Below are 26,156 nucleotides of genomic sequence, written 5' to 3'. Positions count from 1 at the left end.
TACTCAAATTATTATCGTTTGTTTGTTAGTCTTGCCAAAGGCAGCATGTCTGGTACAAGAAATAAATTCAAACTTAAACTTAGAAGCACCTCACTTAACCATTTCCTTCTGGGTGTGTTAGAAGGGCATTTCTAGAACTAAGAAGTTCAAAAGGCACCTTCTACCAAGTTTCGCTTGGAGGTGGTCCAAGATTATTCTCAACTGTGAATAATAATGCTTTTTTGTTCCTTTGGATATATTTATCTGTATGACCAGTGAAATGATTGCATTAATATACAAAAATTGGTTTCATTGTTTATACTGGCCTGATGGGGACCCTGTGGGGAAAGGAGAAAAAGAGATCCTATGGGAATCAATCATTTCAAAGAACCTGGTCACCTTCTCTGAGTGGACTGTTGGGGAGAAGGTGGGGGGGGGGAAGGAATGGAGGGAGGGTATTTAGCTCCATTGGGAGTGAACTGGGAAGGAAAGGAACTTAGATAGTCTCAGGAAACAAAACTGTAACATTTCTCTCTGAGGACTTAGATGATGGTTATCAAAGTTGACTGGTTGTAACTGGAAATAGGTACTGGTGAGGTGAAGAATGGATACTGAGGCACACAGGTCATGATAGCCAGAAAAGTGTCATTTTGACTTGCTGCTTTTATAAACTCATTTCTTCCATGGATTTCTTTTTTATGAGACATGGTTTAAAACAATGCAGTGAATTTATAGTTTTTGAAGCTTTAAAACATCAAATAAATATAAACATAGACTCCACAAATTACCGCATTTTTAAATTGTCAATGAAAACAGATTATCTGCAAACTAATAAATGGGGCCTTATTTGCTTATTGATCACATGCAAATACAAGTTCATGAATAATTGAAAAGCATTCTCTGGAATTTTTGTGGAACTAAAAGCCAGGAGTTTTAAAATAAATCAATAAATATGCTCTCCTTTTTAAGTTAATTAATTTTTAAATTTATTTTGGCTTTTAGTTCAGTAAGTGGTACTTTTGGTTTCTTTCCCACATTTCCTTCTAATTTGAATTGGAATCTTAATTTTATTATTTTCTTCAGTGTTTTTCAAATTAAATCCAAATCCTTCTTTTCTTTCTTTCTTTCTTTTTTTTTAATCAGGTGCTGCCAACTGGCAGATAAACCATTCTACTTTTAAGGCCATTTTTACAAGTAAGCCTAGTGAAACCATGTCTTATAAAATTACTTTTTCCTAAGTCATAAGGTGGCAAAATATCTTTGATTTTTATCATAAAATAAATGGTTAGCATAAACTGAATCTATAATTTCTATATGTTATCTTCTCCATTTAATACACAAAATGTTCCTATAATAAAAATTTAATTCCATTGTATCCAATTCCTGCAGAAAAAAAGCTTTTCAGGATTTTGGATATAAAGATCCAAATTTTCATCTCTAGTCTTATTCTAATTTTGTATTACTGACCATGCCAAAAGTTGCAGGAAATAATATCTTAGGGCTATTTAATCATAATTGTTTAGAACTTTCTAGAAATATGTGGCATTTAGGAGATCAAAATTTTAATATAATTGTTTTTATTCTCAGATTTCTTTAAGGGAAAAACAGTATTTAATCACTGGCTGCCAGGAATATGTTATAGTAACATCACTTTTCAGCTGGTATCTGAGGCAACTTTTAATAAAAGTACTCTTGTGGAGTACAGTGGTGTCAGTCATGAACCTAAACAGCATAGAACTGGTAAGTCTTCTGAAGAATCAAATTTAGTTAAAAAATAATTAAATTATATGTTTGTTGCATGTATACATTCTATCATTCCTAGAAAAATTATGTTCTAGAGCTAAGAAATAAAATAAATATATATTTGTAATAGTCTAAAACAAATTCTCTATCAATGTAAAAGAACTGAGTAAAATATTCAAAAGAAAAATCTAAAATATATCAATGTAATCATAGATTTATAATCTTTGAATGGAAAAAAAGTACGTGATACTACCAAAAGTTATAATTAAGTAACTTAACTTGACCAAGTATTCTATAACCTGGCAAAATTCCCACATGGCAGTAAAAATGATAAGAGATGTTCTAGTAAAGAATTTCAGATTATTAGAGGAAAATATTGGGATTCAGATGTGTCTAAAACTTGCAGTGTTTAATTTTAGTAGTATCACCAATAGGAAGCACTGTTACAGGATGGATGGATGGATGGATAGATGGATGGATGGATGAATGGAAGAATGGATGGAAATATACACCTACCAAATGCCTGTCACCAATACCAATGTAATTGACATTGCCTGTGCCTAATGTGTCCAAATTACTCATTAAGAATGTTGGAGATACCTTTCATATGAACATTGGGAATGGATTGTTATAGATCACCCCTGAGACCCTGCCAGTCTGAATCTAAGATGTCAGGATTTTCATTAAGTAGGACAAGACAAAGAAACTATTTCAGCTAAATAAGTTAGTCACGTCACGGCAACATCTAAGATTCTATTTGTATTTTTCATTATTCAATTCAAGTAAGGAAACCTTATCAATTGAGTGACTTCTACCGGGAAGTTGTGCTAAGTCTGAGAGAGATGAAGACAAAGTCTGGTGAGATAGTTTCCTGTCATCAAAAATGGTAGAGATACAACACAAATGGCAATCATACAAGGCAGAACTCATACATGTCCTAGGAGGTACAAAAGTTATGTAACTACACAAAGGAGGGAAGGATTAATTTTTATTCAAAGTTCATGGAAGGGGTGATATTTCAGCTGCTATTTGAAGGATAGGTAGAGAAAGAGTTGCAGGGAGAGACCAGACAGCATGCCTTCATTATTTTCTACCTCTAGAAAAGTATGCTTCCCTAATTCACACATGGATTTTGTGCTCATATGTTTCATTCTGGAGAGGTGAGGAGTGAAGCAGTATTTCTAACATGTGTGCTAGTGTTTCAAAGGCATATATGCAACTCTCTTAAGTGAAACTATATCACAGGGAGTATTTTTATCTTGATAGCTAGAGTACACTAGAGTTGCTTTTTTTGTAAGGAAGATCCAGTGGCAGAGACTCAGGTTTTTTAAAAGGAGATTTTGGGTGTTGAGGGTTCTAGAGGGGAGGGGGGTGGGAGGATGGGTTAGCCTGGTGATGGGTATTGAGGAGGGCACATTCTGCATGGAGCACTGGGTGTTATGCACAAACAATGAATCATGGAACACTACATCTAAAACTAATGATGTATGGGGATTAACATAAGAATAAAAAAATTTTAAAAAAAGAAATAAAAGGAGATTTTGATAAGCTACAGAATATTTACAAAACTCTGCTTTGGACATGGTTAAATTACCACTTGGACAAGCATCATATCACTAGTTAATGTAGTTGAAGTGTGAGTGGTGATATACTCATGTATACACATCGTGCACAAAATCTTAGATAAATGTGTAACTTAACACCACAATAGTTCTTGATGTAGATTATCTTCTACTATCTTTTAGTAGAAGTAAAATTAACCTCTATTTTGTAAATCCACTTGTGTATTTGACTTACTAATAGGTTAAGTATTCACTATCATAGAACTAAAAATTACTGGAAAATGAAAATTCTCTCTCTTACAGCCCCTTATCCACCTCGAAATATCTCGGTTCGTATTGTAAACTTGAACAAAAACAATTGGGAAGAACAGAGTGGCAGTTTTCCAGAGGAATCGTTCATGAGATCACAAGATACAGTGGGAAAAGACAAACTCTTCCATTTTATGGATGAAACCCCTGAAATTCCCTCTGGCAACATTTCTTCTGGTTGGCCCGATTTCAACAGCAGTGACTACGAAACTCCATCCCAGCCCTATTGGTTGGGCGGCGCATCTGCAACTCCCGAAAGTGAAGATGACTTTGTCAGTGTCCTTCCCATGGAATATGAAAATAACAGTACACTCAGTGAGACTGAGAAATCAACAGCAGGCTCTCTCTCATTTTTTCCTGTACAAATGATCCTGAATTGGTTACCACCCAAACCACCCACTGCCTTCGATGGGTTCCATATCCACATAGAAAGAGAAGGTAAAGTAACAGGAAATCAGCGAAAATAAGAAATGGTGCACAAAGGAAAGGGCACTGACATATGTTGCAACTAAAATATTTAGGAAAAAAGGCTGATGGGAGACAGTTAATATTTAAAGACAAAATGGTCAAGAAAGGGAAGAATTTAATTGAGTAGCAATGCCCACTAAGACTAGAAAACAAAATTAAATAGGTAGGATCAGAATCCAGGGTTTAGGTAGTTTCTAAGTTGCGGGTATTCACAACTTGCTCACATTTCACTGCCCAACATGTCACGTACTCTGGGCCGCTGAGGAAAACCTTCCTTTTGGAAAGATTTTGAATTAAAGTTCTAACCATCACAAATTACAGAATATCCTGGAGAAATTTTCTGTTTTCTAGTACACAGTTTGTGAAGCATGTAGCAAAACAATCTTTCTGACAAGAAGGCTACCTTCCCAAGAGCGTCAGCCCTGGGGCTTGCTCATCTAGCAACTCTGATTTGCCTCAGGGTGTGCCCCTCAGGGACAAGCACCACTCCACATTTGCCTGAAGAGGAGCGGGTCGTAAAATAGAAAATGCACAGCAACTAGTATTTTCGCCATAGCATGGATCATAGTCATTGATCCAGCATTCCAGAGCTTTCTTCGTATTTTAGTCCACTAGCTTATGAAAAACAGGGCCCTGGCCAGCAGTCAATGTGGGTCATGAATCATGTTTAAATTGTTTGCTAGGTTATTATCGTTATTTGCTGTTTGTTTTGTTTCTATAATAACACACTTCATTTTATACTTTCCAGTCTAGTGGTTTGAGTGGTAAAAGTTGTCAAGTTGTTAGAATTTGAAGTTTCAAATAATAGCTTTATTTTCAGGGTAGGGCATTAATATCATGTAGTATCATACAGTGCATACTGTTGTTTGCCCTTATTTTATTTTATAGAATAAGACACCAAAATCTGTGGATTCCTCTATCCTGGATTATAGAGCAATCAACCATACCCAAATATTGTGTAAAATTGAAATCCTTTGTTATTTCCAATTATTTGACTCAAAAGTCTTCACGTTTACCTAGAATTACTTGTATAAAAGATATCTTTCTTCATCTGCCCTTAATTTGTCTTTTATTTTCCTGTCCCACAGTATATTCTGTGGAAAATAGGGTCTTGTATCTCACAATTGTTTTTTTTAATGGGTATTTCCATGAACGTTCAATCATGCTTTCATCTGACTGCTGTGTGTTCTGTTGAAGGCTATCGTAGTCACCAACTGATGAGAACAACTTCAAATGGAGTAATAAGCAGCAGGAGATGGACTTTGAAGCAATGCAAAATCATTTTTACTTTTAGAAAGTAAAATCTGGAAGAAGACAGATCAAGGACAAGTATTACAAGTGTCAGAAAATCTGCCCAGGAGAATTATTTCCAACTAGAAATAATTCAGTTGATTTTAAGGCATTTCTGGGTATTTAATACTACCACAAAGAACTGATAAGATACTGATTGCTGGTTATTTTTTTAATCTTTATATCCAGATAAGAAAGTCAACTGTTGCAATCTTATCCTGACATTCTACTTCTATTCTGTGCATATGACATTGTTGGGTAATAGTACATAAGAATATGCAGTATATACTCATCCCTAAGCTTTATTGGTTTGGATGCCATATTTTAGTTTGGTAAATTAGAAGTGTTGTGAAAAGCAATTTGAATACTTGGTCATGTTTCTTTTCTAGTACCTTTGATGAAGATGTAAAATTGAACTTGACAAAAGAAAGGAAACGTATAAAAAATACTTATTTTTTGTATTAATTGACTTGTCTACATTCAGGGCCCTTCCAGGTTTCAATTCATATATATTCTCTTTTTTATATATGATTCAGAAAACTTTACTGAATATTTGACAGTGGATGAAGAAGCACATGAATTTGTTGCAGAATTGAAGGAGCCTGGGAAATATAAGTTATCTGTGACAACCTTTAGTTCCTCAGGATCTTGTGAAACTCGAAAAAGTCAGTCAGCAAAATCACTCAGTTTTTATATCAGTAAGTACCAAAGAGATTATTTTGCACTTACAGGGGAGCTAGGACAATGGAACTGGGGAGATCAATGATGCTCAGGCATCAATTATTCATCAAACCTCAGAGACCCTGAGAAATCGTCAAGGTCAGAAGAGGCTCGGTTCCATGAGATTTTGACAGCAGAGGAAATATATGTATGTTTAATAGTAGCAAACCTACCCAGAGATTTAGCTTACGGGTTTTTTTTATTATTGGGATAATTGAACATTTATTAAGCTGACTTTCCACACTAACCATAACAAACCCTCCAAGGACACAGACACACAGTTTAGGACATATGACTTTTGTTTGAGGCCATACAGAAAATTGGTATTGTTGGACTGGGATAGAAGTCTCATTAGAATATTGAGCTGAGAGAGCTCAAAAGAAAACCAGAGATTTAAGTGGCGTAGGACCTAGGTGGTCACCATAAATTTGGCCCAAGAAGACAAAGCTAGAGCATTCTAAAAGCCCCAGTGTCAAGTCTTCTGGTAGTTTCTACTGATTCCATGAGGAGTAATGACGGAGCAAATAATTAGTCTCTAGAAGCTGCATGAATGGTGTATGTCTGTAATGTTTTGAGCTAATCTGAATGTGCTCACCAGAGGTTTCAAGGCCAAAAATCAGTTACCTGGTTTATCAGCAGTTACGTGTGCCTCCCATCAGCAGAAAGAAAAAGCCAGATGGCAATGGATAAAAATGGCTCTTCAGAAAAGATGACCACCACACACTTTATCACCTTCTCCAAAGGCAAAATACCTCCTTTCCCCAAATAAGCCTCAAAAGGGTGGATGGGAGAATGAGAAGGGGGGCAGAGGGAAGAGATCCATTTATTTAACAGCTGAAAAAATGTTGAAAATGCCCCATGTAGCATTTCTACTTTAAGAAATCAAAAATGTTGCCGCTGATAAGAGGCCTAAAGATCCATGAGATATACAGAAAGAATAGTCATAATTTTGCTTGCCTGGTTTTCAGTTATGGAAGATCTCTGACATGAGGTCACTTGAGAATGAAGTTTAGTATTCAGTTCTTCCGTGAAGCTTAAAATGTTTCATTAACTAGAAGGTTTCCCTGTCTGTCAGTAGAGATCACCCCAAGTGTCAACAGCTTCCGGGAAATCTCCCTCAGCTATTCTGGCCAAACTGGTCCTTCCCTTCTCTGAATTTCTACTGTGTTTCATAGTGCACAACACAAAATACAGAGCTTATTTGTGTATAATATTTTTCTAGATTTGTTTTATTTGTGTACATCTTACTTCTCATACCAAATTATAAAATCCTAGCCTGGGGTTATACTACTTATTTATTAATTCTGTTGTACATTCGACAAATATTCACTGAACAACTTTCATGTGTCCAGCGCTCTGCTCTAGAGTATCCAAATTGACTAGCGCTGTTGAGAATGTGTCAGAATTGCTCAAAAATATGATTATTTCAAAGAGATGCATCTCAATATTCATCTAGAAAATATAGGGCACTAAAAATTCTGGTTTTTTCTCTGCCAATAAAAGAATACTATTTTTAGTGCTTAGGATATTCCGCTCTGCAGTGATGAGTTATTCAGGCGTACTGTATATACACCTTTAGTTTAAAACAGGAAACTATAGATATAAATACTATACTGGAACTGAGTAAGCCCCCTCAACATAGTACAGACTCATACCAGCTAAACGATATTCACAGCCCGTTTTCCTGACCAAACTGTTCCAGTGTTAAGCTAGAACATTAATATTTATTAAATTCCATTAAGATTTATATTTCTCGTATTGCATTATGATTTTTACTTCTGTGGTTTTGAAGGCTTTCCTCAGAGATGAGAGGAAAGGTAGACATTTACATTCATCCCCAACAGCCTCACATTTCAGTGATCCCCATGTTTCAGGTGGAAAAAAAAAACCTGAGGCACAGAAAGTTTAGTAACTTTCCCAAGTGTCTGAATGAGGACTAGAACCTAGGAATATTTGATAGCAAAGTCCATTTCCACGTCGCGTGCAGTGACCCTTTACCTTGGCTTGATCATCAGGTCAGTCCTAATGTAAAACCATTGAACAAGTGAATTTGTTTTACTTCCTCTCACTTTGGCTCTCTGTGCCTCTGCTACCTCTTCCTAACGGCGATGAAAACACTTCACAATTACAGACAGAGTTCTCTAACATCTCTGATCTCATTTGATCCCAGTGACAGAAGGCATCATGAGAAATTGTCACAAAGCACTGAGCCAGGAGGCCGGAGGTCTGGGTTGGGCCCCAAGCACTTACTAGCTGTGTGACATTGGAAGGTCATACACATCTCTGGGCCTCAGTTTTCTCATCAGTTAAATGAGGTATTGGATCTCTCAAGTTTTCAATTCTAACATTCTATGGTTTAATCCATTTGGCCGGTGCATTGCCAGAGATTCAGAGAAGTTAAACCGTTCGCCCAAGTTTGTGTCACTAATAATGAGCAAAGCCGAGTTTTGGTCAACTTTCCTATCTCCAAACCAGCGCTTTTCACAGTTCCTAGTGCCCCCAGCGGTTTCCTGCAGGGGTTAAGAGCGTGGATTCTGGAACCAGCCTTCCTGTGGGTGAATCTACTTATCCTGTAGAGGCCTCAGTGCCCTCATCTGAAAGTGGGATTAATACTTGTACTTATCTCATAGGTCTGTTATGAAAATTAAAGGATTAACATATGTAAACATATACAAGCCTAAAGCAGAGCCTACGACCTGCCAACCTGCCGAATGCTCTATCTCTTTGCCATCATTATTATTGTCATTTTTTATTGTCATTATCTCCCTGGCCCCATTGGCTGTGAGCCTGAGACTGCTCTCCCCAGGAGATCCGCTTGCTTCTTTCCCCCTCCTGGGTTCCAGCCCAGGAATACAGCTCCCTATTAAGACACTGAGAAGTGTATCCTAAGCAAATAAAGGAACGTTGCACATGTGCATTTCAACAAGGAACTTCTGTAGATAATAACCACCTCAACGCTTCTTGAGTCCTTACTATGTGTCAGGCACAGTGCTAATAACCACTTCAGAAACTTAAGAAAACAAAGCAAATGGTGGGCACTTCTGACGAGATACTTTATAATGAGGAACCGACCGTGTCCCTCAAATTATCACCCAGATCTCAGGCAGCTTCTGTAATTGAGCCAGGCTGTTGCCTATTTCTTCTCTCAATATAGTCGCACTCCGCCTCTTTGATCCCGCTGCTACCAAATTTAAAATCTTTTCGTATGATGGCAGTCAAGGCTAATTTGAATCTCAAAGTCATTGTTTCTAGAGACCAAAGATCCTAACAGCAAAGGAATTCTAAACACGCTGAAATGCCCCCACTTCCACACCCGCTCTGCGTTAAAAGAGAAGTAGATTCTCTCTGGAGAAGAATCTACTGGAATAAACTCAGAGGCAGGGGACAGAGAGCCGTGCCGGTCCACCTGCCCGTCTTAACCTTGACTGTCTGTGTAAAGGCGAAAGGAAAATATCATGATTTTTTAAAACTCGACTCTTTTATCTCCACCAGCTCAGCATGAAACCTCCCTTGTGCTCTTATTTGACATGTTTAGGCCCTTCAGGAGAGTGGATGGAAGAACTGACTGAGAAGCCCCAGCATGTGAGTGTCCACGTTCTAAGCTCAACCACTGCGTTGATGTCCTGGACATCTTCCCAGGAGAACTACAATGGCACCATCGTGTCTGTGGTGTCGCTCACCTGCCAGAAACAGAAGGAGAGCCAGAGGCTAGAAAAGCAGTACTGCACTCAGGTAAAGGAACAGGAAAAAATGCTGATGGGCTTGTTCACTCAAGGCCTGCAGGAGGCCATTTGCAAGAGGCTGCCCTGGGGTCTCCCCGGGGGGGGGGGGGGGGGGGGGTGTGGTTTGTGAGCAGGAAATGAGTGTGCCTGGTTCTTCAGTTACACTCTTCCTCCCTCCCCCTCTGAGCACTAGCATCTTCCTTTTATTTTCACACCTCATTCAAGACACCTGTGATGTGCCAGGAATTCAGATAGGACAGATGTTGGGATTCTAGATAATTGCTACGTATCTGCCTCTTGCAGAGTTTATAATCTAGGGAGAACAACGCATAAGTGAGCATATAATTACCGCAGAGTATAAAATCAGGCCGAGGCTAAAAGTAAATGATCGAGAGGCCCTATGAGTTCATGGGAAGAAAGAGCTGAGCATGAGTAAATATGGACTGGGGCAAGAGGATTTGGAAACTGGCCAGAAAAACTTTTCCCAGAGAAGGAGATGAGAAAGCAGAAGGTTCTGGGGAATTTGTGTTTGTTTGTTTGTTTGTTTGTTTGTTTTACTTTTTCTATTCTTTTTTTGTTGCTTGAACTATAAAAGTAATTCATGCTCACTGAAAAAATAATTAAAAATTAAAAGTACTAAAGTAAAAAACTCCCCGTTCACTAATCACAATTGAGAAGAGCTTTGAAGGATAAATAGAAGTTAGCTGGGCTCCAAGGGGGCATAAAGGGGCACTCGGAAATGGGGTGCAAATCAGTAGTTCTGGGAATGGTTACCAGAATGAGCTCATGCACCCAGCCATCAGTCCTGAGTGAATGCCTGCCACATGGGCCCCAGGGCAGACCGTGCTTTCCATCGCCCGGAGTATCCACAGGGAGCCTGGAGCCCAGCACTATTTTCCTAAAACCTGGTTTTATTTTTTCATAGGATCGAATGTACTGATTCGTGGTGTCTTGCAAACACAAATTTCCTTCCCTAAAGGCAAAAAATTACATTATCAACTCATGTGTCATACACTGGAAATATAATACTCAAGGACAATGTTTACTATATGAAAGCTTTTTGGAATGTTTCCATTTATCCCACAAAAATTAGGCATTTAGGGAAGTTCAAAGAGTGAGAAACTTTAAAGTTGATAAGAGGAATTCAGGAATCATGGCCTTTGGAGTGCTAGAAAGGCTTAAGAGTGTTGAGATAAGCCCTTACTTGCAGATGAGGCTACCCCTTGACTTAAAGTAAGGAGTACATAGGCTAAACCGATTAATGTAATCACAACTCACAGTGCAGCTTAGAAGTTTCCCTTCCTGAGCATAGGAAAGACAGCTGACTCGTTATATTGGTAGAAAAATGTGTTTCTCTTACAGAACATGACACAGAACTTGACTGCTCCAAGGCACATTTCATCACCCCTCATCTAATGTACAAATTATGTATCTTTTGCATCGAAGCCAAAGGCTAACAGTACAGATAAAAATTGTAAATTATAAATGAGCCAGAAAAGGCTGGGCTCAGTGCACTTTGACAATGCTTTCTTGAAATGCAAACATGAAATTGTTAAGGGTTATAGGCAAAGAGGCCAATATTTAAAGTGGAGGGCAGGATCTAGACCACTGTGTGAGGTGTTATCTCAATTACAAGACTATTTTGAAGATTTGTTATTATACCAACATTATCCATTGCCCCACTACACACACACACACACACACAGATGCACGCACACATTTTTAGATGAGGAAACATCAGTTTAAAAAGTCTGAAAAGCAGTGGTGCCTGGGTGGCATAGTCGGTGAAGTTTCTGACTCATGGTTTGGGTTCAGATCATGATCTCAGGGCTGTGAGATGGAGCCCCTCATCAGGCTCCTCGCTCAGTGCAGAGTCAGCTCGGGATTCTCTCTATCCCTCTCTCTCTTCCCCCCACCCTCAAATAAATAAGTAGATCTTTAAAAAAAAAAAAAAAGAAGCCTCAAAAACTGGCCTGTAATCATGTGGCCATTAATCAAAAGAATCCGGAAGATATTATCACCAGTATCAGTCTGATTTGGGCTTATTTCCCAAAGCAACCATTATCCAAAAAGAAAAAGTAATAATATTTCTTTAATTCTTGAATTAATATTCAAGACGCAGCTCAAAAATAAGAGTGATTCTAAAGCTAAACACATACAGTAGTGCCCTCCCCCATTCATGGTTTCGCTTTCCACGGATTCAAGTTTCCCTTGGTCACCCGTGGGCCAGAAGCGGATGATCCTCCTCCAACATGTGGGCAGCCGGTCAATAATAGCCTAACACTAGGTCACAGCGCCTACGTCATTCACCTCACTTCATCTCATCACATAGGTATTTTATCATCTGACATCATCACAAGAAGGGTGAGTGTAGTACAACAAGGTATTTTGAGAGAGGCCATGTTCACATAACTTTTATTACAGTATAGGGTCGTAATTGTTTTCATTACCGGTTATTGTTAGTCTCTTACTCTGTCTAATTTATAAGTTAAACTTTACAGTAGGTATGTATGTATAGGGAAAAAACATAGTCCGCATAGGGTTCGGTACTACCCATGGATTCAGGCATCCACCGGGGGTCTTAGAACATATCCCTTGCAGGTAAGCGGGGACTATGGTATTAACGATTAATATAATGTTCCGCCATTTTATACTTTCACTCTCCCTACTTTGCCTCTACCACTGAGTATACCAAAGCATCCTTGCTTTATGTACCACCTAGACCATCTATGAGACCCAATGCTAGTGCCACTACTCTTTCTGACACGACCACTGACTTCTGTGCCACATCTTAGAAATAAAACAAATTTGACTTGAACCTTGAGTTCACACGCTTAGAGTCTAGCCTTCCGTGTAGGTACATCGTACCCGCTAATTTGAATTTGTCCTCATCATGTGTATCCTCTTCATGTCTGGTTGCTGTTTCGTGTGTGAGTTTGCATGCAAATGTTTGTAGAAAAGGGTGTTTTGTGTTGTACGCCTCCTAACAACCATCTCAGTGCTATTCGTTAATAAATATATATTGAACATCAAGTGTGGGCTCCATCAGCGTTATACATAAAGGACCCGGTCAATTCTTCAAATTGTGCAAATGTGCTTTCAGTACTTTCTCCAAAGACTCACACACAATCATAAATTTCAGGATTAAAAAAGTCATATATGTATATATATTTATTTTTACATGTGATCTGCCTTGGTCCCTAAGTGTTTTCCGACAGTGTACATACCCTATGATTTAGCAGTCTGTCATGTATTTCCTATGCTCCCTAGGACATCTTTCCTCCTATTTCTTTAGCTGGGGAGAAACAGGACTGGTGCTTCATCGGAGGGGCATTGGGCTGAACTGAATTCTCTTATTTTTTTTTTTAAAGATTTTATTTATTTATTTGACAGAGAGAGACACAGCGAGAGAGGGAACACAAGCAGGGGGAGTGGGAGAGGGAGAAGCAGGCTTCCCGCTGAGCAGGGAGCCCGATGTGGCACTCGATCCCAGGACCCTGGGATCATGACCTGAGCCGAAGGCAGACGCTCAACCGACTGAGCCACCCAGGCGCCCGAACTGAATTCTCTTAAACGGAGACGAAGCCCATTGGGAATGGGAGAGAGGAAATAGTGGAATGCAAAAATGGGATGAAAACTGGGGGAGGGGATGTGGGATGATCCTCTGGAGAATAAAATACATATTATTTAGTAAGTCGTATTCAGGGGCGTTTCTCCTGCCTGCCTACAGTCTACTTGCCCCAAGGCGATCCAGGATAAAAGCAAGGGGCATGGAAGCGTAGAAGCATTAGGTACAGGCTGGTGGCTCAGCAAATATTCAAAAACGAGGTAGCAGGAAGGAGTTGGTGTTTATTATTTGTTATTTATTACCAAGGTCATTTTTTGAAATAGTCTGATGTATATACACATAGTTGCTTCTTTATTAAAAAAAAAGTAGGGGCGCCTGGGTGTCTCAGTCAGTTAAGCATCAGTCTGAGTTCGGTTCAGGTCTTAATCCTGCGGTCCTGGGGTGGAGCCCCATATGGAGTCCTATGAAGAGCCCTACCTTTAGCCCCACCTTGAGCTCCAGGTCAGAGGTGATGGCTCCGTTCTCAGTGGGGAGTCTGCTTGTCCCTCTCCCTCTGCTCCTCACCCCACTCATGCTCTCTCTCTTGCAAATAAATTAATAAAATCTTTTTAAAAAGGAGTATAATGTCCCTAGGGTGAATTTGTTATGATGGCGTATTTTTTGTATTGAGGTATAATTGATGTAGAACATATTTTCAGGGTAACAACAACATGATTCAATCATTGTATACATTGTGAAATGATCATCACAATAAGCCTAGTTGCCATCCATCACCATTCAAAGTTACAAAATCTTTTTTCTTGTGATGAGAACTTTTAAGATTTACTCTCTTAGCAATTTTCAAATATGCAACACAATATTACTGACTATAGTCACCGAGCTGTACATGACATCCCCGTGACCTGTTTATTTTATAACCGCGAGTTTGTACCTCTTGAGCCCCTTCACCCATACCATCCACCTCCCAAAACCCCTCCCCTCTGGCAACCACCATTCTGTTCCCCGTACCTACAAGTTTTATTCTGTTTTGTTTGTTCATTTGTTTTGCTTTTTAGTTTCCACATAGTGAAATCATACAGTATTTGTCTTTCTCCGACTTATTTCACTAGCATGATACCCTCAGGGTATTAAATATGATGGCATATTTAAGTGGCTCTGATTTCACATAGTCATTTGAATAATCAGAATCAACTACTTGCTTAAAATATTATCCAACCAAAGAATCTTTAACACCACCCTAAAGCAGTCTACACGTTTTCTGTCCTGCTATTCTAAGTATTCTAAAAGAGTGATTAATGAGCTAAGTTAGCATTCACGGATATGCCTAGGTGTCTCTGATGTGTTGTTAAGTTTTAAAGAAAAGTTGGGAGCGATGTTAATAATGTAACACCTATATGGTTCTATATCATATTATTTATGTCTATATGTATCCAGGAGGGTCTGGAACATTGCCCACCAAAATGTTTGAAATGAGGGGAGGAGGACAGAAAAATTGCCGGTTTACGCCATTTGCTCTTCTACTGTGAGCATTATTAGTTTTCTCATTTAAAAAATTATTTTAAAGAAATAAGACAGTGTTACTTAGTTTTGCACAGCATGCATGTCTTGCTCGTGGTTTGTCTCTTCAGGAAATGCTCCGTCAGATGAGGATATCTAGTTGGCCAACTTTGTCTAGATGGCTTCCAGCAGAATTCACCTTCGAAAACATGGGCAAAAAAATTCTGATATCAGTGTAAATAGGAAAGAAAGGAGGGAAATGCTAATGTAGTCATTCAACTTAATTTTATTTTGCTCAAGTTATTGGTAAAGAAATTATGGTGTGCCTGTCTCTCCACTTACATTTAGAGCAAGTTCTACCGATTCAAATTCCACAATTTCAGTTGTGTAGAATCAGTTTCTGGTATCAGAAAGGTTTAAAGTTCATATCATATCACCAATTCTGTGTTCATTCTTAAAATCATAACGAAGCTTAATAAACAAAAACTTATAGCATACGTAAACTGCCAACAATACTGTTCTTCATTGATTTATGCTCCTTTCCACAGCAATTTTATGTTATGTACCCCAGAGGCCAAAGAATTGCTGAGTAATGAGTTAACTTTATTGATACTCTAGTTTAAGCATCCTTGCCACTCTGTGAGGTATAGAATAGCATTATCTATAGTTTACCAATCAGGAAGCCAAGGTAAGAATTAAAAGCAAATTATAAATAAATTCCCATTCTTACAAGGGAGTAGAGTCAGGATTTGATTTCAGGCAGTCTGAATAGAGAGCCTGTGTTCTTTCTACTAAGCAAGACTGTCTTAACTACAGAGGCACTTAAGGTCAAAGTCGCACACTTCTTGACCCGTAAGCTGAAGCATCAATCCTCGTGCACACCAACATTTAACCTTAGTAAGAACATTTCATTCATCTATCTGTTCTATTGTTCTCTATATTGCATTTGTTACTGACCCAAAAGTTTTCTTTTTTTAAGATTTTATTTATTCATTTGACAGAGAGAGAAAGAGAGAGAGAGCACAAGCAGGGGGAGCAGCAGAGGGAGAGAGAGAGAGAAGCAGACTCCCCACTGAGCAGGGAGCCTGATGCAGGACTCGATCCCTGGACCCTGGGATCATGACCCGAGCCAAAGGCAGACACCCAACCGGCTGAGCCACCCAAGCGCCCCCCCCCCTTTTTTTTTAAAGAACAGCAAAGAGCTCATCTAAATGAGAAATATTTCCTACAACATTATTTTATGGGGTCACAATAGCCTGGAGAAGCGCTTCCTGCTGTCCCCCCACGCTAAGTCCCATGACTTGCCCGTAGCAGGCTGTAGAGGTCACAACACTAGGCTTCCAGCCCCAGCGCTGAATCTAAATATGTGACCTTGGCCATTTCCTGGCTTTACTTTCTTGATCTATTAAATGAGAGATTTAGAGCAGATGATCTCTGAGGTCATTTCCATCTCTATAATTAGATATTATATGCTTCTAAGTGACGAGAGGCTGAAGACATTGTTGCACTGATCTTTGTACGGTTTTAGCTGACACTACGGTTTAGGATGTCAGACTCCCCTTATGGTATTGCTGATTTGATTATGGTTAGAGGCTGATGTGTCTCTAGTGTATATAGTTAAAATTGACAGTGATGGCTATAAAGCAGTTCACGGGGCTTATTAAATCCAGCCATAGAATTTGAATGTTCTGGGTTCCCTTCAGTGTTCACATAAACTATAAATCATCCTAATTCTGAAATCTGACCTTCCCCAGAACGAGCAAAGGCTTCTGGATTTCAAAGGCATCTGTGGCTCCACAAAGAGCCCTGAATATGATATCAGCTTTTGTGTCACATTATGAAAGCCCAGCTCTAAATAAATCATATCGGGTGTTTGGTTTAAAGGTGAACTCAAGCAAATCTATTATTGAAAATCTGGTTCCTGGTGCCCAGTACCAGGTCGTGATGTACCTAAGAAAAGGCCCTTTGATTGGACCCCCTTCAGATCCTGTCACATTTGCTATCGGTAAGCTGCCAGCCTCCAGAATAACTTTATCAGAGTACTATTGGGGGGGGAGGCAGGGGTCCAATGCCCAGGTCCAAGTCATTATCATCATATATGGGGGGCCCTACTTGTTCACCCAATATTCTACACTCAGAGTAATAAATGACTACTATTGTATACCAGGGGGATATCGTTAGCATCTACGGCTCAGGAAAAATAACATCAGAGGCGAATATGATTTATTCAGTGATGGTATTGGAAGAGCGAAAACTCTAGCTATTAAGAATTTGAAGCCATTGCTAAGATATTAAACATTCCTTCCTGGCTCTTTTTTTTTTTTTTTTTCATCCCTCCCCCCTTCTTCTTAGTTCCAACGGGGATAAAGGATTTAATGCTCTATCCCTTGGGTCCTACGGCAGTGGTCCTGAGCTGGAGCAGACCTTACTTAGGAGTGTTCAGAAAATACGTAGTTGAAATGTTTTATTTCAACCCTGCAACAATGACATCAGAGTGGACAACGTACTATGAAATCGCAGCAACTATCTCCTTGACTGCATCCGTGGTAAGTAGCTGTCACACGTCCCTGTGTAAACAGATGTGCCTTTCCCTACCGAATGTACCAGAAAAAGTTACCTGTAAATACATACGGGGGGCTTGCTGCTTTCAAGATTTTTCTAGTTGTTTTTGCTTTCTGGACTATTTTTGTTTTGGGGAGAGATAGAGAGAGAGAAAAAAAATAATTATGTGAAGCAAGCTTTCACCCCTAATTGAGCATATCCACATTCTACTGGAGCTATCAAGTGCTTATTGTTTCTCTCTACTCCCCAGGAGGAAAACACACAAAAACATTTCCTTTAGTCATTCGATAATGAGTTGACACTGTTTAACGCTAATGATGACTATTCTTAATATCTACACGTCCTTTAAATACCTCTAATGTCAGGTCATTAGAAGATGCTTTTCAAGAGAGCAGGTGAAGATTGCTCTTTCTGAGACTGGAATAATTTCTAAAGTGCAGGTTCCTACAGGTCATGCATGAAGTACACAATTGTCCTCTACCCAGCTGAAGACTCTGATATTTGCCACCCAACAAGGATGCATGCTTCTAGTCCAAATTGGGAGAACACAGAGTTGTGAGAGGCCAATTTTCTTAGAAATAGGGGGATGCGTATGTACGGTCATTTACAAATAAGTAGTATTTCATATGTGTAACACAACTTGGGAGACTGCAAAACGAAACCAATATTGGAAATATTTGACTGTACCTATGAATCACTTCTTCAAAACTATGTTTGTAGGGCACCTGGGTGGCTCAGATGGTTAAGCGTCTGCCTTCAGCTCAGGTCATGATCCCAGGGTCCTGGGATCGAGGCCCTCATCGGGCTCCCTGCTCAGCGGGGAGTCTGCTTCCCCCTCTCCCTCTACCCCTCCCCTCTGCTTGTGCTCTCTCTCTCTTTCTCTCTCTCTCTCTCTAAAAAATAAATAAATAAAATCTTTAAAAAAATTATGTTTGCGTATCATTCTATTTACACCTTACCTCAGTCCGGAAATGGAAAATTTGGGAAATACAAAAAGGCACAGAAATAAAAATAATAAAAAAAAATAAAAAATAAATAAAATCAAAAAAGTTGATTATTTTCATGACCTAATAAAAATAACTGTACTCCAAAAATATGATTTTTTTCCCCCTTAGTCTTTTGTCTCCTTGCTCTTTTTAGAGGATAGCCAATCTGTTGCCAGCATGGTACTACAACTTTCGAGTTACCATGGTCACATGGGGAGACCCGGAATTGAGCTGCTGTGACAGCTCCACCATCAGCTTCATAACAGGTGAGTGGTGTGTGGGAACTGCTTCCAGGGGGAGAGAGGGCTGTTTTGAGGGGTTTCTGAAGAGATGCACCTCCAGAAATTTCGAGTTGTTCACCCGGCACTGATCGAGCATCAGTTCCACGGACGACAGTATGCTTGATTCTGCAAATTCATTATTTGTTTAAATGATAGTCTTTAAACATTAAAATATGTCTTTATTCTGAGTTACTGTCCTTTATGTGCTCCATTCGGAATTGATGAGAATAGAGTTGTAGCAGACAGAGCTTTTAGCTTCACACTGAGATGAATTGATTGTAGCCATTCCATGATGATATTTGCTAGAGTGCCTTCATCTCCTTATTAATTAAGCCATTTTTAAGGTCACAGACTGATGGCAGTGTTGTCCATTGCAGGAGTGAAAATAGGCTTTGGAGACAGGTGGACCTGGGTTTGAATCACGGATCGGCCATCTACACTGTGTAACCTGTGCATGTTAACTTTCCTAAGCCTCAGCTTTTTAAAGTGTTAAATGGATATGACAATGATACCTATTATTCTTTTCCATTTAAATATGTCCCTTAGGGGACACCTGAGTGGCTCAGTCGGTTAGGCATCTCACTCTTGATTTGGGGTCAGGTCATGATCTCAGGGTTGTGAGATCAAACCCTGCATCGAGCTCCACTCTGGGCATGGAGCCTGCTTAGGATTCTCTCTCTCCCTCTCCCTCTGCCCCTCCCCTCACCCCTCCCTCTTAAAAAAAAAAATACATTACTTAGTGAAATATGTGGCACAAAGTTTAAGTACTTAAACAACTGTTAGCTCATTATCATATAACAGAGATAGCAGAGGTGGTCAGAGAAGACAACGAGAAGGGGAAATTCATCAAAGAAACATTAATCCTTTTTGAACCCTATTTGCACTAAGATTTTTCAGGAACTTTTGGTTGGACTACAAGGCTCTAATCAGTGTTATGCTGAGAGAAGAAACGAGAAAAACATGTCTAGGTGAAAGATAATGTTAGCAAAATATATTCTTCTCTGGGCATTTAGTTTTACTCCATCAAACTTTACCAAAATGAAAGAAAATGGAAAGAAATTAATCATGTGAGGGCACCTGGCTGGCTCAGTTGGTAGAACATGTGACTTTTGATCTTGGGGTTGTGAGTTCAAGCCCCACATTGGGCATAGAGATGATTCTATTAAAAATAAAATCTTAAAAAAAAATTAATCATGTGAATTCTTACACTATCCACGTACATAGAACATCCCCTTCTTTTAATAGCCAATGTCTAGAGCTCCCTGTGTTCCAGATGTTAACAGTAATGCTAGAGTAGAAAAGTGAAAAAACACCAAAAAGGTAGAAAATACCAACTATGTGACAAGTACTGTGTTAGCTTCTTGACTATATTAATAATTGCGTACTTAAATTTAATTAAATTTTACCATATAAATAATTCATACAGCTTAACTTCATTGACATTGCCTCTCTGAGAATATTCTTTCCTTCTCAGACAGAGCAGATGTCTGGAAAAAGCCCAGACTTTGCATCTGAACACTTGATTTGAGCAGACCGGGCTCTGCAAAATTCTAGCAGTCGAACTCAGAGCAAATTATCTTAATGATCCTGGACTTCTCTTTTCTCATTGGCGGGATTCAAAATGCTACCTAACAACTGGCTAATAGAGCAAAATCAAGTTTATTAGAACTCACTGCAATAAGGCAGAAAACTGCCTTGATGGGCTCTTTGCAGTGTCTCTGAAGGGGGACATCAGAAATGAAAAATTAACAGGATTTGGAGTTCTGGACTCAAGTGGTGGGGGTATGCCTTTCAAAGCTGGGAACTGACCAGGATCTGGCAAAGGTGATGGACCCAGCAAATCTGGATAGTTATAAGGTCAATAAGTGAGCTACTTGCCTGGGTGAGCAGTCTATTATCTCCAATAAATTGATCTCTGGGAATTTCTTATCTTTTCCTGGGACAATCTCCTAAGGCATGCTGACATTGGTAGTTCATGGTCTCCTCTAAGCATATTAACACAGACAGTCTCAATTCTCACATCTATAAAATGGGTATAATGGAATTTCACAGGTAGTGTGAGAAATTATGCAATAAAATCACTATTAAAATATATATGGTGGCTGACTTTTATTTTTATACTTATTTTTAAAAACCGGTTGAAATTTTAGCTTTGTCTCGTTTTGTTTTTCTTCCCTCATTTCAAGTTTAAAGCAAACAAGGATAGCATACTTCTCTTATGTATGGTTTTTTTTTTTTTAAGATTTTTATTTATTTATTTGACAGAGAGAGAGACAGCGAGAGCAGGAACACAAGCAGGGGGAGTGGGAGAGGGAGAAGCAGCTTCCCGCGGAGCAGGGAGCCCAACGCGGGGCTCGATCCCAGGACCCTGGGATCACGACTCGAGCCAAAGGCAGACACTTAACGACTGAGCCACCCAGGCGCCCCCCTATGTTTTTAGTTCTGAGCCAAAATGCCAAATCGTGTGATATAAAAGGATATAGGAGCTCCCTGCTCGGCGGGGAGTCTGCTTCTCCCTCTAACCCTACCCCCTCTTGCGCTCTCTCTCTCTCACTCTCTCTCTCTCTAATAAATAAATTAAAAAAAAAAAGGATATAGGAATAAAATATCTGAATAAGGTGTGATTTATTAGGACCTCAGGTCCCCTGTCTTTGTTAGGCAACTTTGTCTGCAAGTCAAATGCACAGTAATCATGCTAGTGTACCAAATAATGTTTAATAAACAAATAGTGACATCTTGTGGCCTTTCAGCACTATGCTGCATTTTAAAGCGACCATACGGAGTATAAAAATCTAAAAACTTGGTTAATACCTGTGAGGGGAGCTATACACTTCTGGGTTCGCAATTTTAAATACATTTCTCGCCCTTACTAGAATTAGGACATGAGAAAATATCCTTTGAAGAAATGTAAGTATAGATACATACATATAATGAAGTACAGAGAAATATATTAAGAGAAAAGAAGCCAAAGGTATTATTCTTTTTATTAGACTATTCTGAAATAGGATGCAGTTTTGTGTTACTTGCTAGATACATTACTGGTATTTCAAGATTTTATTGTCAAACATATAGAAATACTACTCTAATTTCACATGAAACAGAATTTTTTTTTAAGATTTTATTTATTTACTTGAGAGAGAGAGAGAAAGAGAGCACGAGTGGGAAGGAGGAGCAGAGGGAGAGGGAGAAGCAGGCTCCCCACTGAGCAGGGAGCCCAACGCGGAGCTGGATCCCAGGACCCCGGGATCATAACCTGAGCCCAAGACAGACACTTAACCAACTGAGCCACCCAGGCGCCCTGAAACAGAAATGTTTTTTACTCTATATATTACAAATCTCTTCAGTGAATAATTGTTCTTGAAAGCATAGTTATGAGTGCTTGTTATGAGTACTTGTAGCATCTTGAGGAAAATGAATCTTCATGGTTTATGGAAATTCTCCTCCAAATATTTCAGCTGGTTTTGTGCTGTCTTTCAGAATGGAACACCTGTTTGTCTTCAAACCAACATACACATGGACTTTAAATTCAACTGTGAATGTGTTTCCTAAAAATCTTCAGAATTATCAGTTAGTTTAAAAAATAATTAAAATACGCCTTCAGAGCTCATAAATTATAAATCTTGTAAAGAACTCTCCTCCCCACTAGAAATAATTTAAATAAATTAATTTAAATTTTCTCACACATTTAAATAAATAATTTAAATGTGTGAGAAAATTAAAAAATTAATAAACTCAGTGTTAGAATTTAGCAAAGAGCCCTTCCGGCCTTCCCTTGTTACTTGCTTCAGCAACATTTAGTTAGAGCCCACTTTTTGCAAAGCGTTGGTTAGACACGATCAATGATATTGCCTTATTATTTTATAGAAACAATAATTATTTTCTGTCCCTCTAATTGTTGACCCTACTGTCCTTTATTTCCATAAACATCTTTGCTGCACCACAAGTAAAAATTTACTCTTATAGGACCCCAAATTTTCCAGTACTGCTTGGAAAATAAGTTCAGCCATGCCTTATACTATTAATTTATTGATACAACAAGTGTACTCAAAGAAGTGAACATTTCAGGAATCTTTAACCATGAAATTTGTATAAAGACCCGATATCCTCAGGTACAGATGGGTCTGGCTGCCTTGTGTCCGAGCCATATAAGGTGGGGCCCCAGGAAACAAGTGTCCACCTTTTACCACCAACCTTCACATACTACTCTGACGTCCAGGGATCCCCAGGACCATCATATGGTGTGAACTTCAATTCTCTAAATTAACTCCACATGAGATTTCATGCTCTGTTGAGAAGTACTTTAATTATTGTTAGTCTCTTAAACTAAAGTGCACCTCTTTCTTTCCTTTAGCCCCAGTTGCTCCGGAAATCATATCTGTGGAGTATTTCAACAGTCTGTTATATATCAGTTGGACATATGGTGATGACAAAACTGACCTCTCCCATTCTAGAATGCTACACTGGATGGTTGTTGCAGAAGGAAAGAAGAAAATTAAAAAGAGTGTATGTTTCTTTGAATCCCAGTATGGGGCATCTGAACATTCATTTACATAAACTATTGAAAACCATTAAGCAGACATTTATTGAAACATTAAACAAATGTCTTATGCTTGTTGGCACTGTTTTGGGCTCCGATGATAGGACAGTGAAGAAAAATTTGAATTCTTCCTTTCAGAGAGTTTACCTTTTACTCTTTAAATAGTGAGCTGTACTAGTTATAACTAGTAATTCATTTATATTTAAAGTTCGGATTTGAGCTTTTCCTTCAGGATGTCAAACTTTTTTTTTTTTAAAGATTTTATTTATTTATTTGACAGAGAGAGACAAAGCGAGAGAGGGAACACAAGCAAGGGGAGTGGCAGAGGGAGGGGGAGAAGCAGGCCTCCCGAGGAGCAGGGAGCCCAATGCGGGGCTCGGTCCCAGGACCCTGGGATCATGACCTGAGCTGAAGGCAGACGCTTAACCATCTGAGCCACCCAGGTGCCCCATAGTAACTCATTTATATTTAAAGTTAGGATTTGAGCTTTTCCTTTAGGATGTCAAACATTTTCAAGAAAACCACAGTGAATATGTTTTAAAATTTTCTCCATGTATCACCAATGCCTAAATATTTGAGTACGTTGGAAATACTGATTTCTTTTCTTCTGCTTTATTAAACTATTTGACATTACATTAGTTAAGGTACAGACTAAATTACTGAAAAAAAAAAAAACAACAAAAAACAAAACTCGAAGATTGTGGCTCAAAGAAAATAAAAGTTTGTTTCTCTCGTGCGGGCACAGGACTATCAGGGCACCTTTGCTGTAAGGGATCAATCATCCAGGGGTCCAGATTCTTTCTATCCTGTTGTTCCATCTACCACGGTGTAGTCTTCATTTGCATGGGTGAACCTGCACAGTTATTAGATCCATATTCTAGCCTGTGGGGAGAGGAAAAGAGAAGGTGTGGTAGCCCAGCACTTACTGGGTGTGGACAAAATTATAAGCTGCCCGTGTGACTTCCACTGACAATCGATTGGTCAGAGGTGGATCACATGGTCCCCTCTAGCTATAGGGGAGACTGGGAAATTCCGTCTTTCATTAAGAAGCCAGGTGGCTATAGACATGACTAGGTTTCTTCGGAGCTTCCCAGCTAGGGCTGAGTAATGTACACATCAGTAGCAACCCAGCAAATGCCTTTTCTAAAATTTGCTGTGAAGATGAGGAAAAATATCAGAGGAATACCTATTCCAAATAGAAAATTAATTGCAGGGTGCCTGGATGGCTCAGTTGGTTAAGCGACTTCCTTAGGCTCAGGTCATGATCCTGGAGTCCCGGGATCGAGTCCCGCATCGGGCTCCCTGCTCGGCAGGGAGTCTGCTTCTCCCTCTGACCCTCTCCCCTCTCGTGCTCTCTCTTTCATTCTCTCTCTTTCAATTAAATAAATAAAATCTTAAAAAAAAAAAAGAAAAAAGAAAACTAATTGCAAAAAATATTCTGATAGGTATTATGCATTTTTAGAGCTACCTTGCATTTGGCTCAGTTGAGGAATTTATAACATTTTCAAAGGAAACAAAGTATCCATAAGGTTGTGATCAACTGTAGATTGATTACACAGAACAGAGAGGGAATGCCTGCTATAGCCCTGTCGTTGTTTGGAGTGGTATTCTAGTTCAAGTTCATTAGAAGTTTAAACCCTTGATTTTGATGGATCTTGCAGGTCACACGCAATGTCATGACTGCAATTCTCAGCCTACCTCCGGGAGATATCTACAACCTCTCAGTAACCGCTTGCACAGAACGAGGAAGTAATACCTCCATGCTCCAGCTTGTCAAGCTAGGTAAGAAGAATGCACATGCGCGTGAGTGTGTATGTGTGTGTGTGTGTGTGTGTGTGTTGACAATAGTCATGTCCAGAGAACTGGTGTTTGCATCTCTTGATTTGTCATGTCTTCTCAATTCAGTGAAATAACAGAAAAATGGTTCACTCTCTTTTGTAAATGTAAAATAAATATGTATACTACTAAATGAGTTAAGTTCAACTTATTATGAGTTTCCATGAAAGAAATTTTTACTCTGCTGAAAGACAGGAGTATTCACCATCATTAGTGAGATTAGAGAAACCAAGGAGTCTGAGGAATTTAGAGGAGACAAGATTTTAGAGATTATCTAATATGGTGTTCTCAACCCTATCAGACACCATTCCTTCTCATAGGAGCATTATGTGATGCCCTCTTTAATAACTCAAATTGAAATTCATACATAAAATAACCCACATATTGATTTTTTATGTTGATATAATGTCCTAACTCTAATCTAAAACCAAGATAAAATTTAAAAAATATATAACAAAATTGTATGGATCCCCTATGTACTTGTTCAGATACAGTTCTTCTGTAAGTCATAATGAAATTGCCTGTGACTACAAATAATTAAAATGAACAAGCTTGAGTTTACAAGACGCAAAGGAATCAGTAGTCCTTCCGTACAAGTATAAAAGTAAATGAAAAAGTGAATAAAATAACTGAGCAAGCATAAGTACAGGTGGACCCTTGAATAAAACCTAGTGTTATGATAAGAGACTAGGTATATTTGCATATGATGAGAGAAAGAGGAAAATAACCTTAATTAAAGTAAAAGAGAACATGCCAAGAAAAATAATGGGCTGTGGATGATGGAAAATGAGGAAAGTATAATATTCTTGCAAATGAGCTAGAAATTATTGTGTAGTGTCGTGTCAAAATTATTTATATTATGAAATACAACTAGGAAGTGACACTGTTTAACACAAAACGCATCTTCTACATTCAACAGTCTTCCATGTAGCGAGGTATACATTTAGTTTCTGATACATAAAGGGACCTCAGAGATAAGAGTCCATGATCAGCAGCAGGCAAAAGAGAATAGATTGGCAAACTGTTGTGGGGTAGTTTCAGTGTACGATGGGCAAGCTGGAAACAAATGCACTTCAATGTGTCATTTTCACAGCAG

At 38.9% G+C, this 26,156-nt stretch overlaps 1 protein-coding gene across 1 annotated transcript in view; it reads left to right on the top strand.

Annotated features, from left to right (window-relative positions):
• The window catches only part of PTPRO (protein tyrosine phosphatase receptor type O), a 114,807-nt gene that overhangs the window by 27,523 nt on the left and 61,128 nt on the right, over positions 1-26,156 (top strand). Inside the window, exons 4-12 of the mRNA XM_021690456.1 lie at positions 1,567-1,719; positions 3,588-4,031; positions 5,888-6,049; positions 9,607-9,803; positions 16,743-16,863; positions 17,211-17,404; positions 18,561-18,672; positions 23,039-23,190; positions 24,886-25,006. Of these exons, the coding sequence (XP_021546131.1) occupies positions 1,567-1,719; positions 3,588-4,031; positions 5,888-6,049; positions 9,607-9,803; positions 16,743-16,863; positions 17,211-17,404; positions 18,561-18,672; positions 23,039-23,190; positions 24,886-25,006 (1,656 nt within the window). The remainder of the gene's footprint in view (positions 1-1,566; positions 1,720-3,587; positions 4,032-5,887; positions 6,050-9,606; positions 9,804-16,742; positions 16,864-17,210; positions 17,405-18,560; positions 18,673-23,038; positions 23,191-24,885; positions 25,007-26,156) is intronic.

Source organism: Neomonachus schauinslandi, chromosome 5 (genome assembly GCF_002201575.2).
Source record: "Neomonachus schauinslandi chromosome 5, ASM220157v2, whole genome shotgun sequence".
Taxonomy (NCBI): Eukaryota; Metazoa; Chordata; class Mammalia; order Carnivora; family Phocidae; genus Neomonachus; species Neomonachus schauinslandi.
This window is presented reverse-complemented; position numbering and strand designations above follow the sequence as displayed.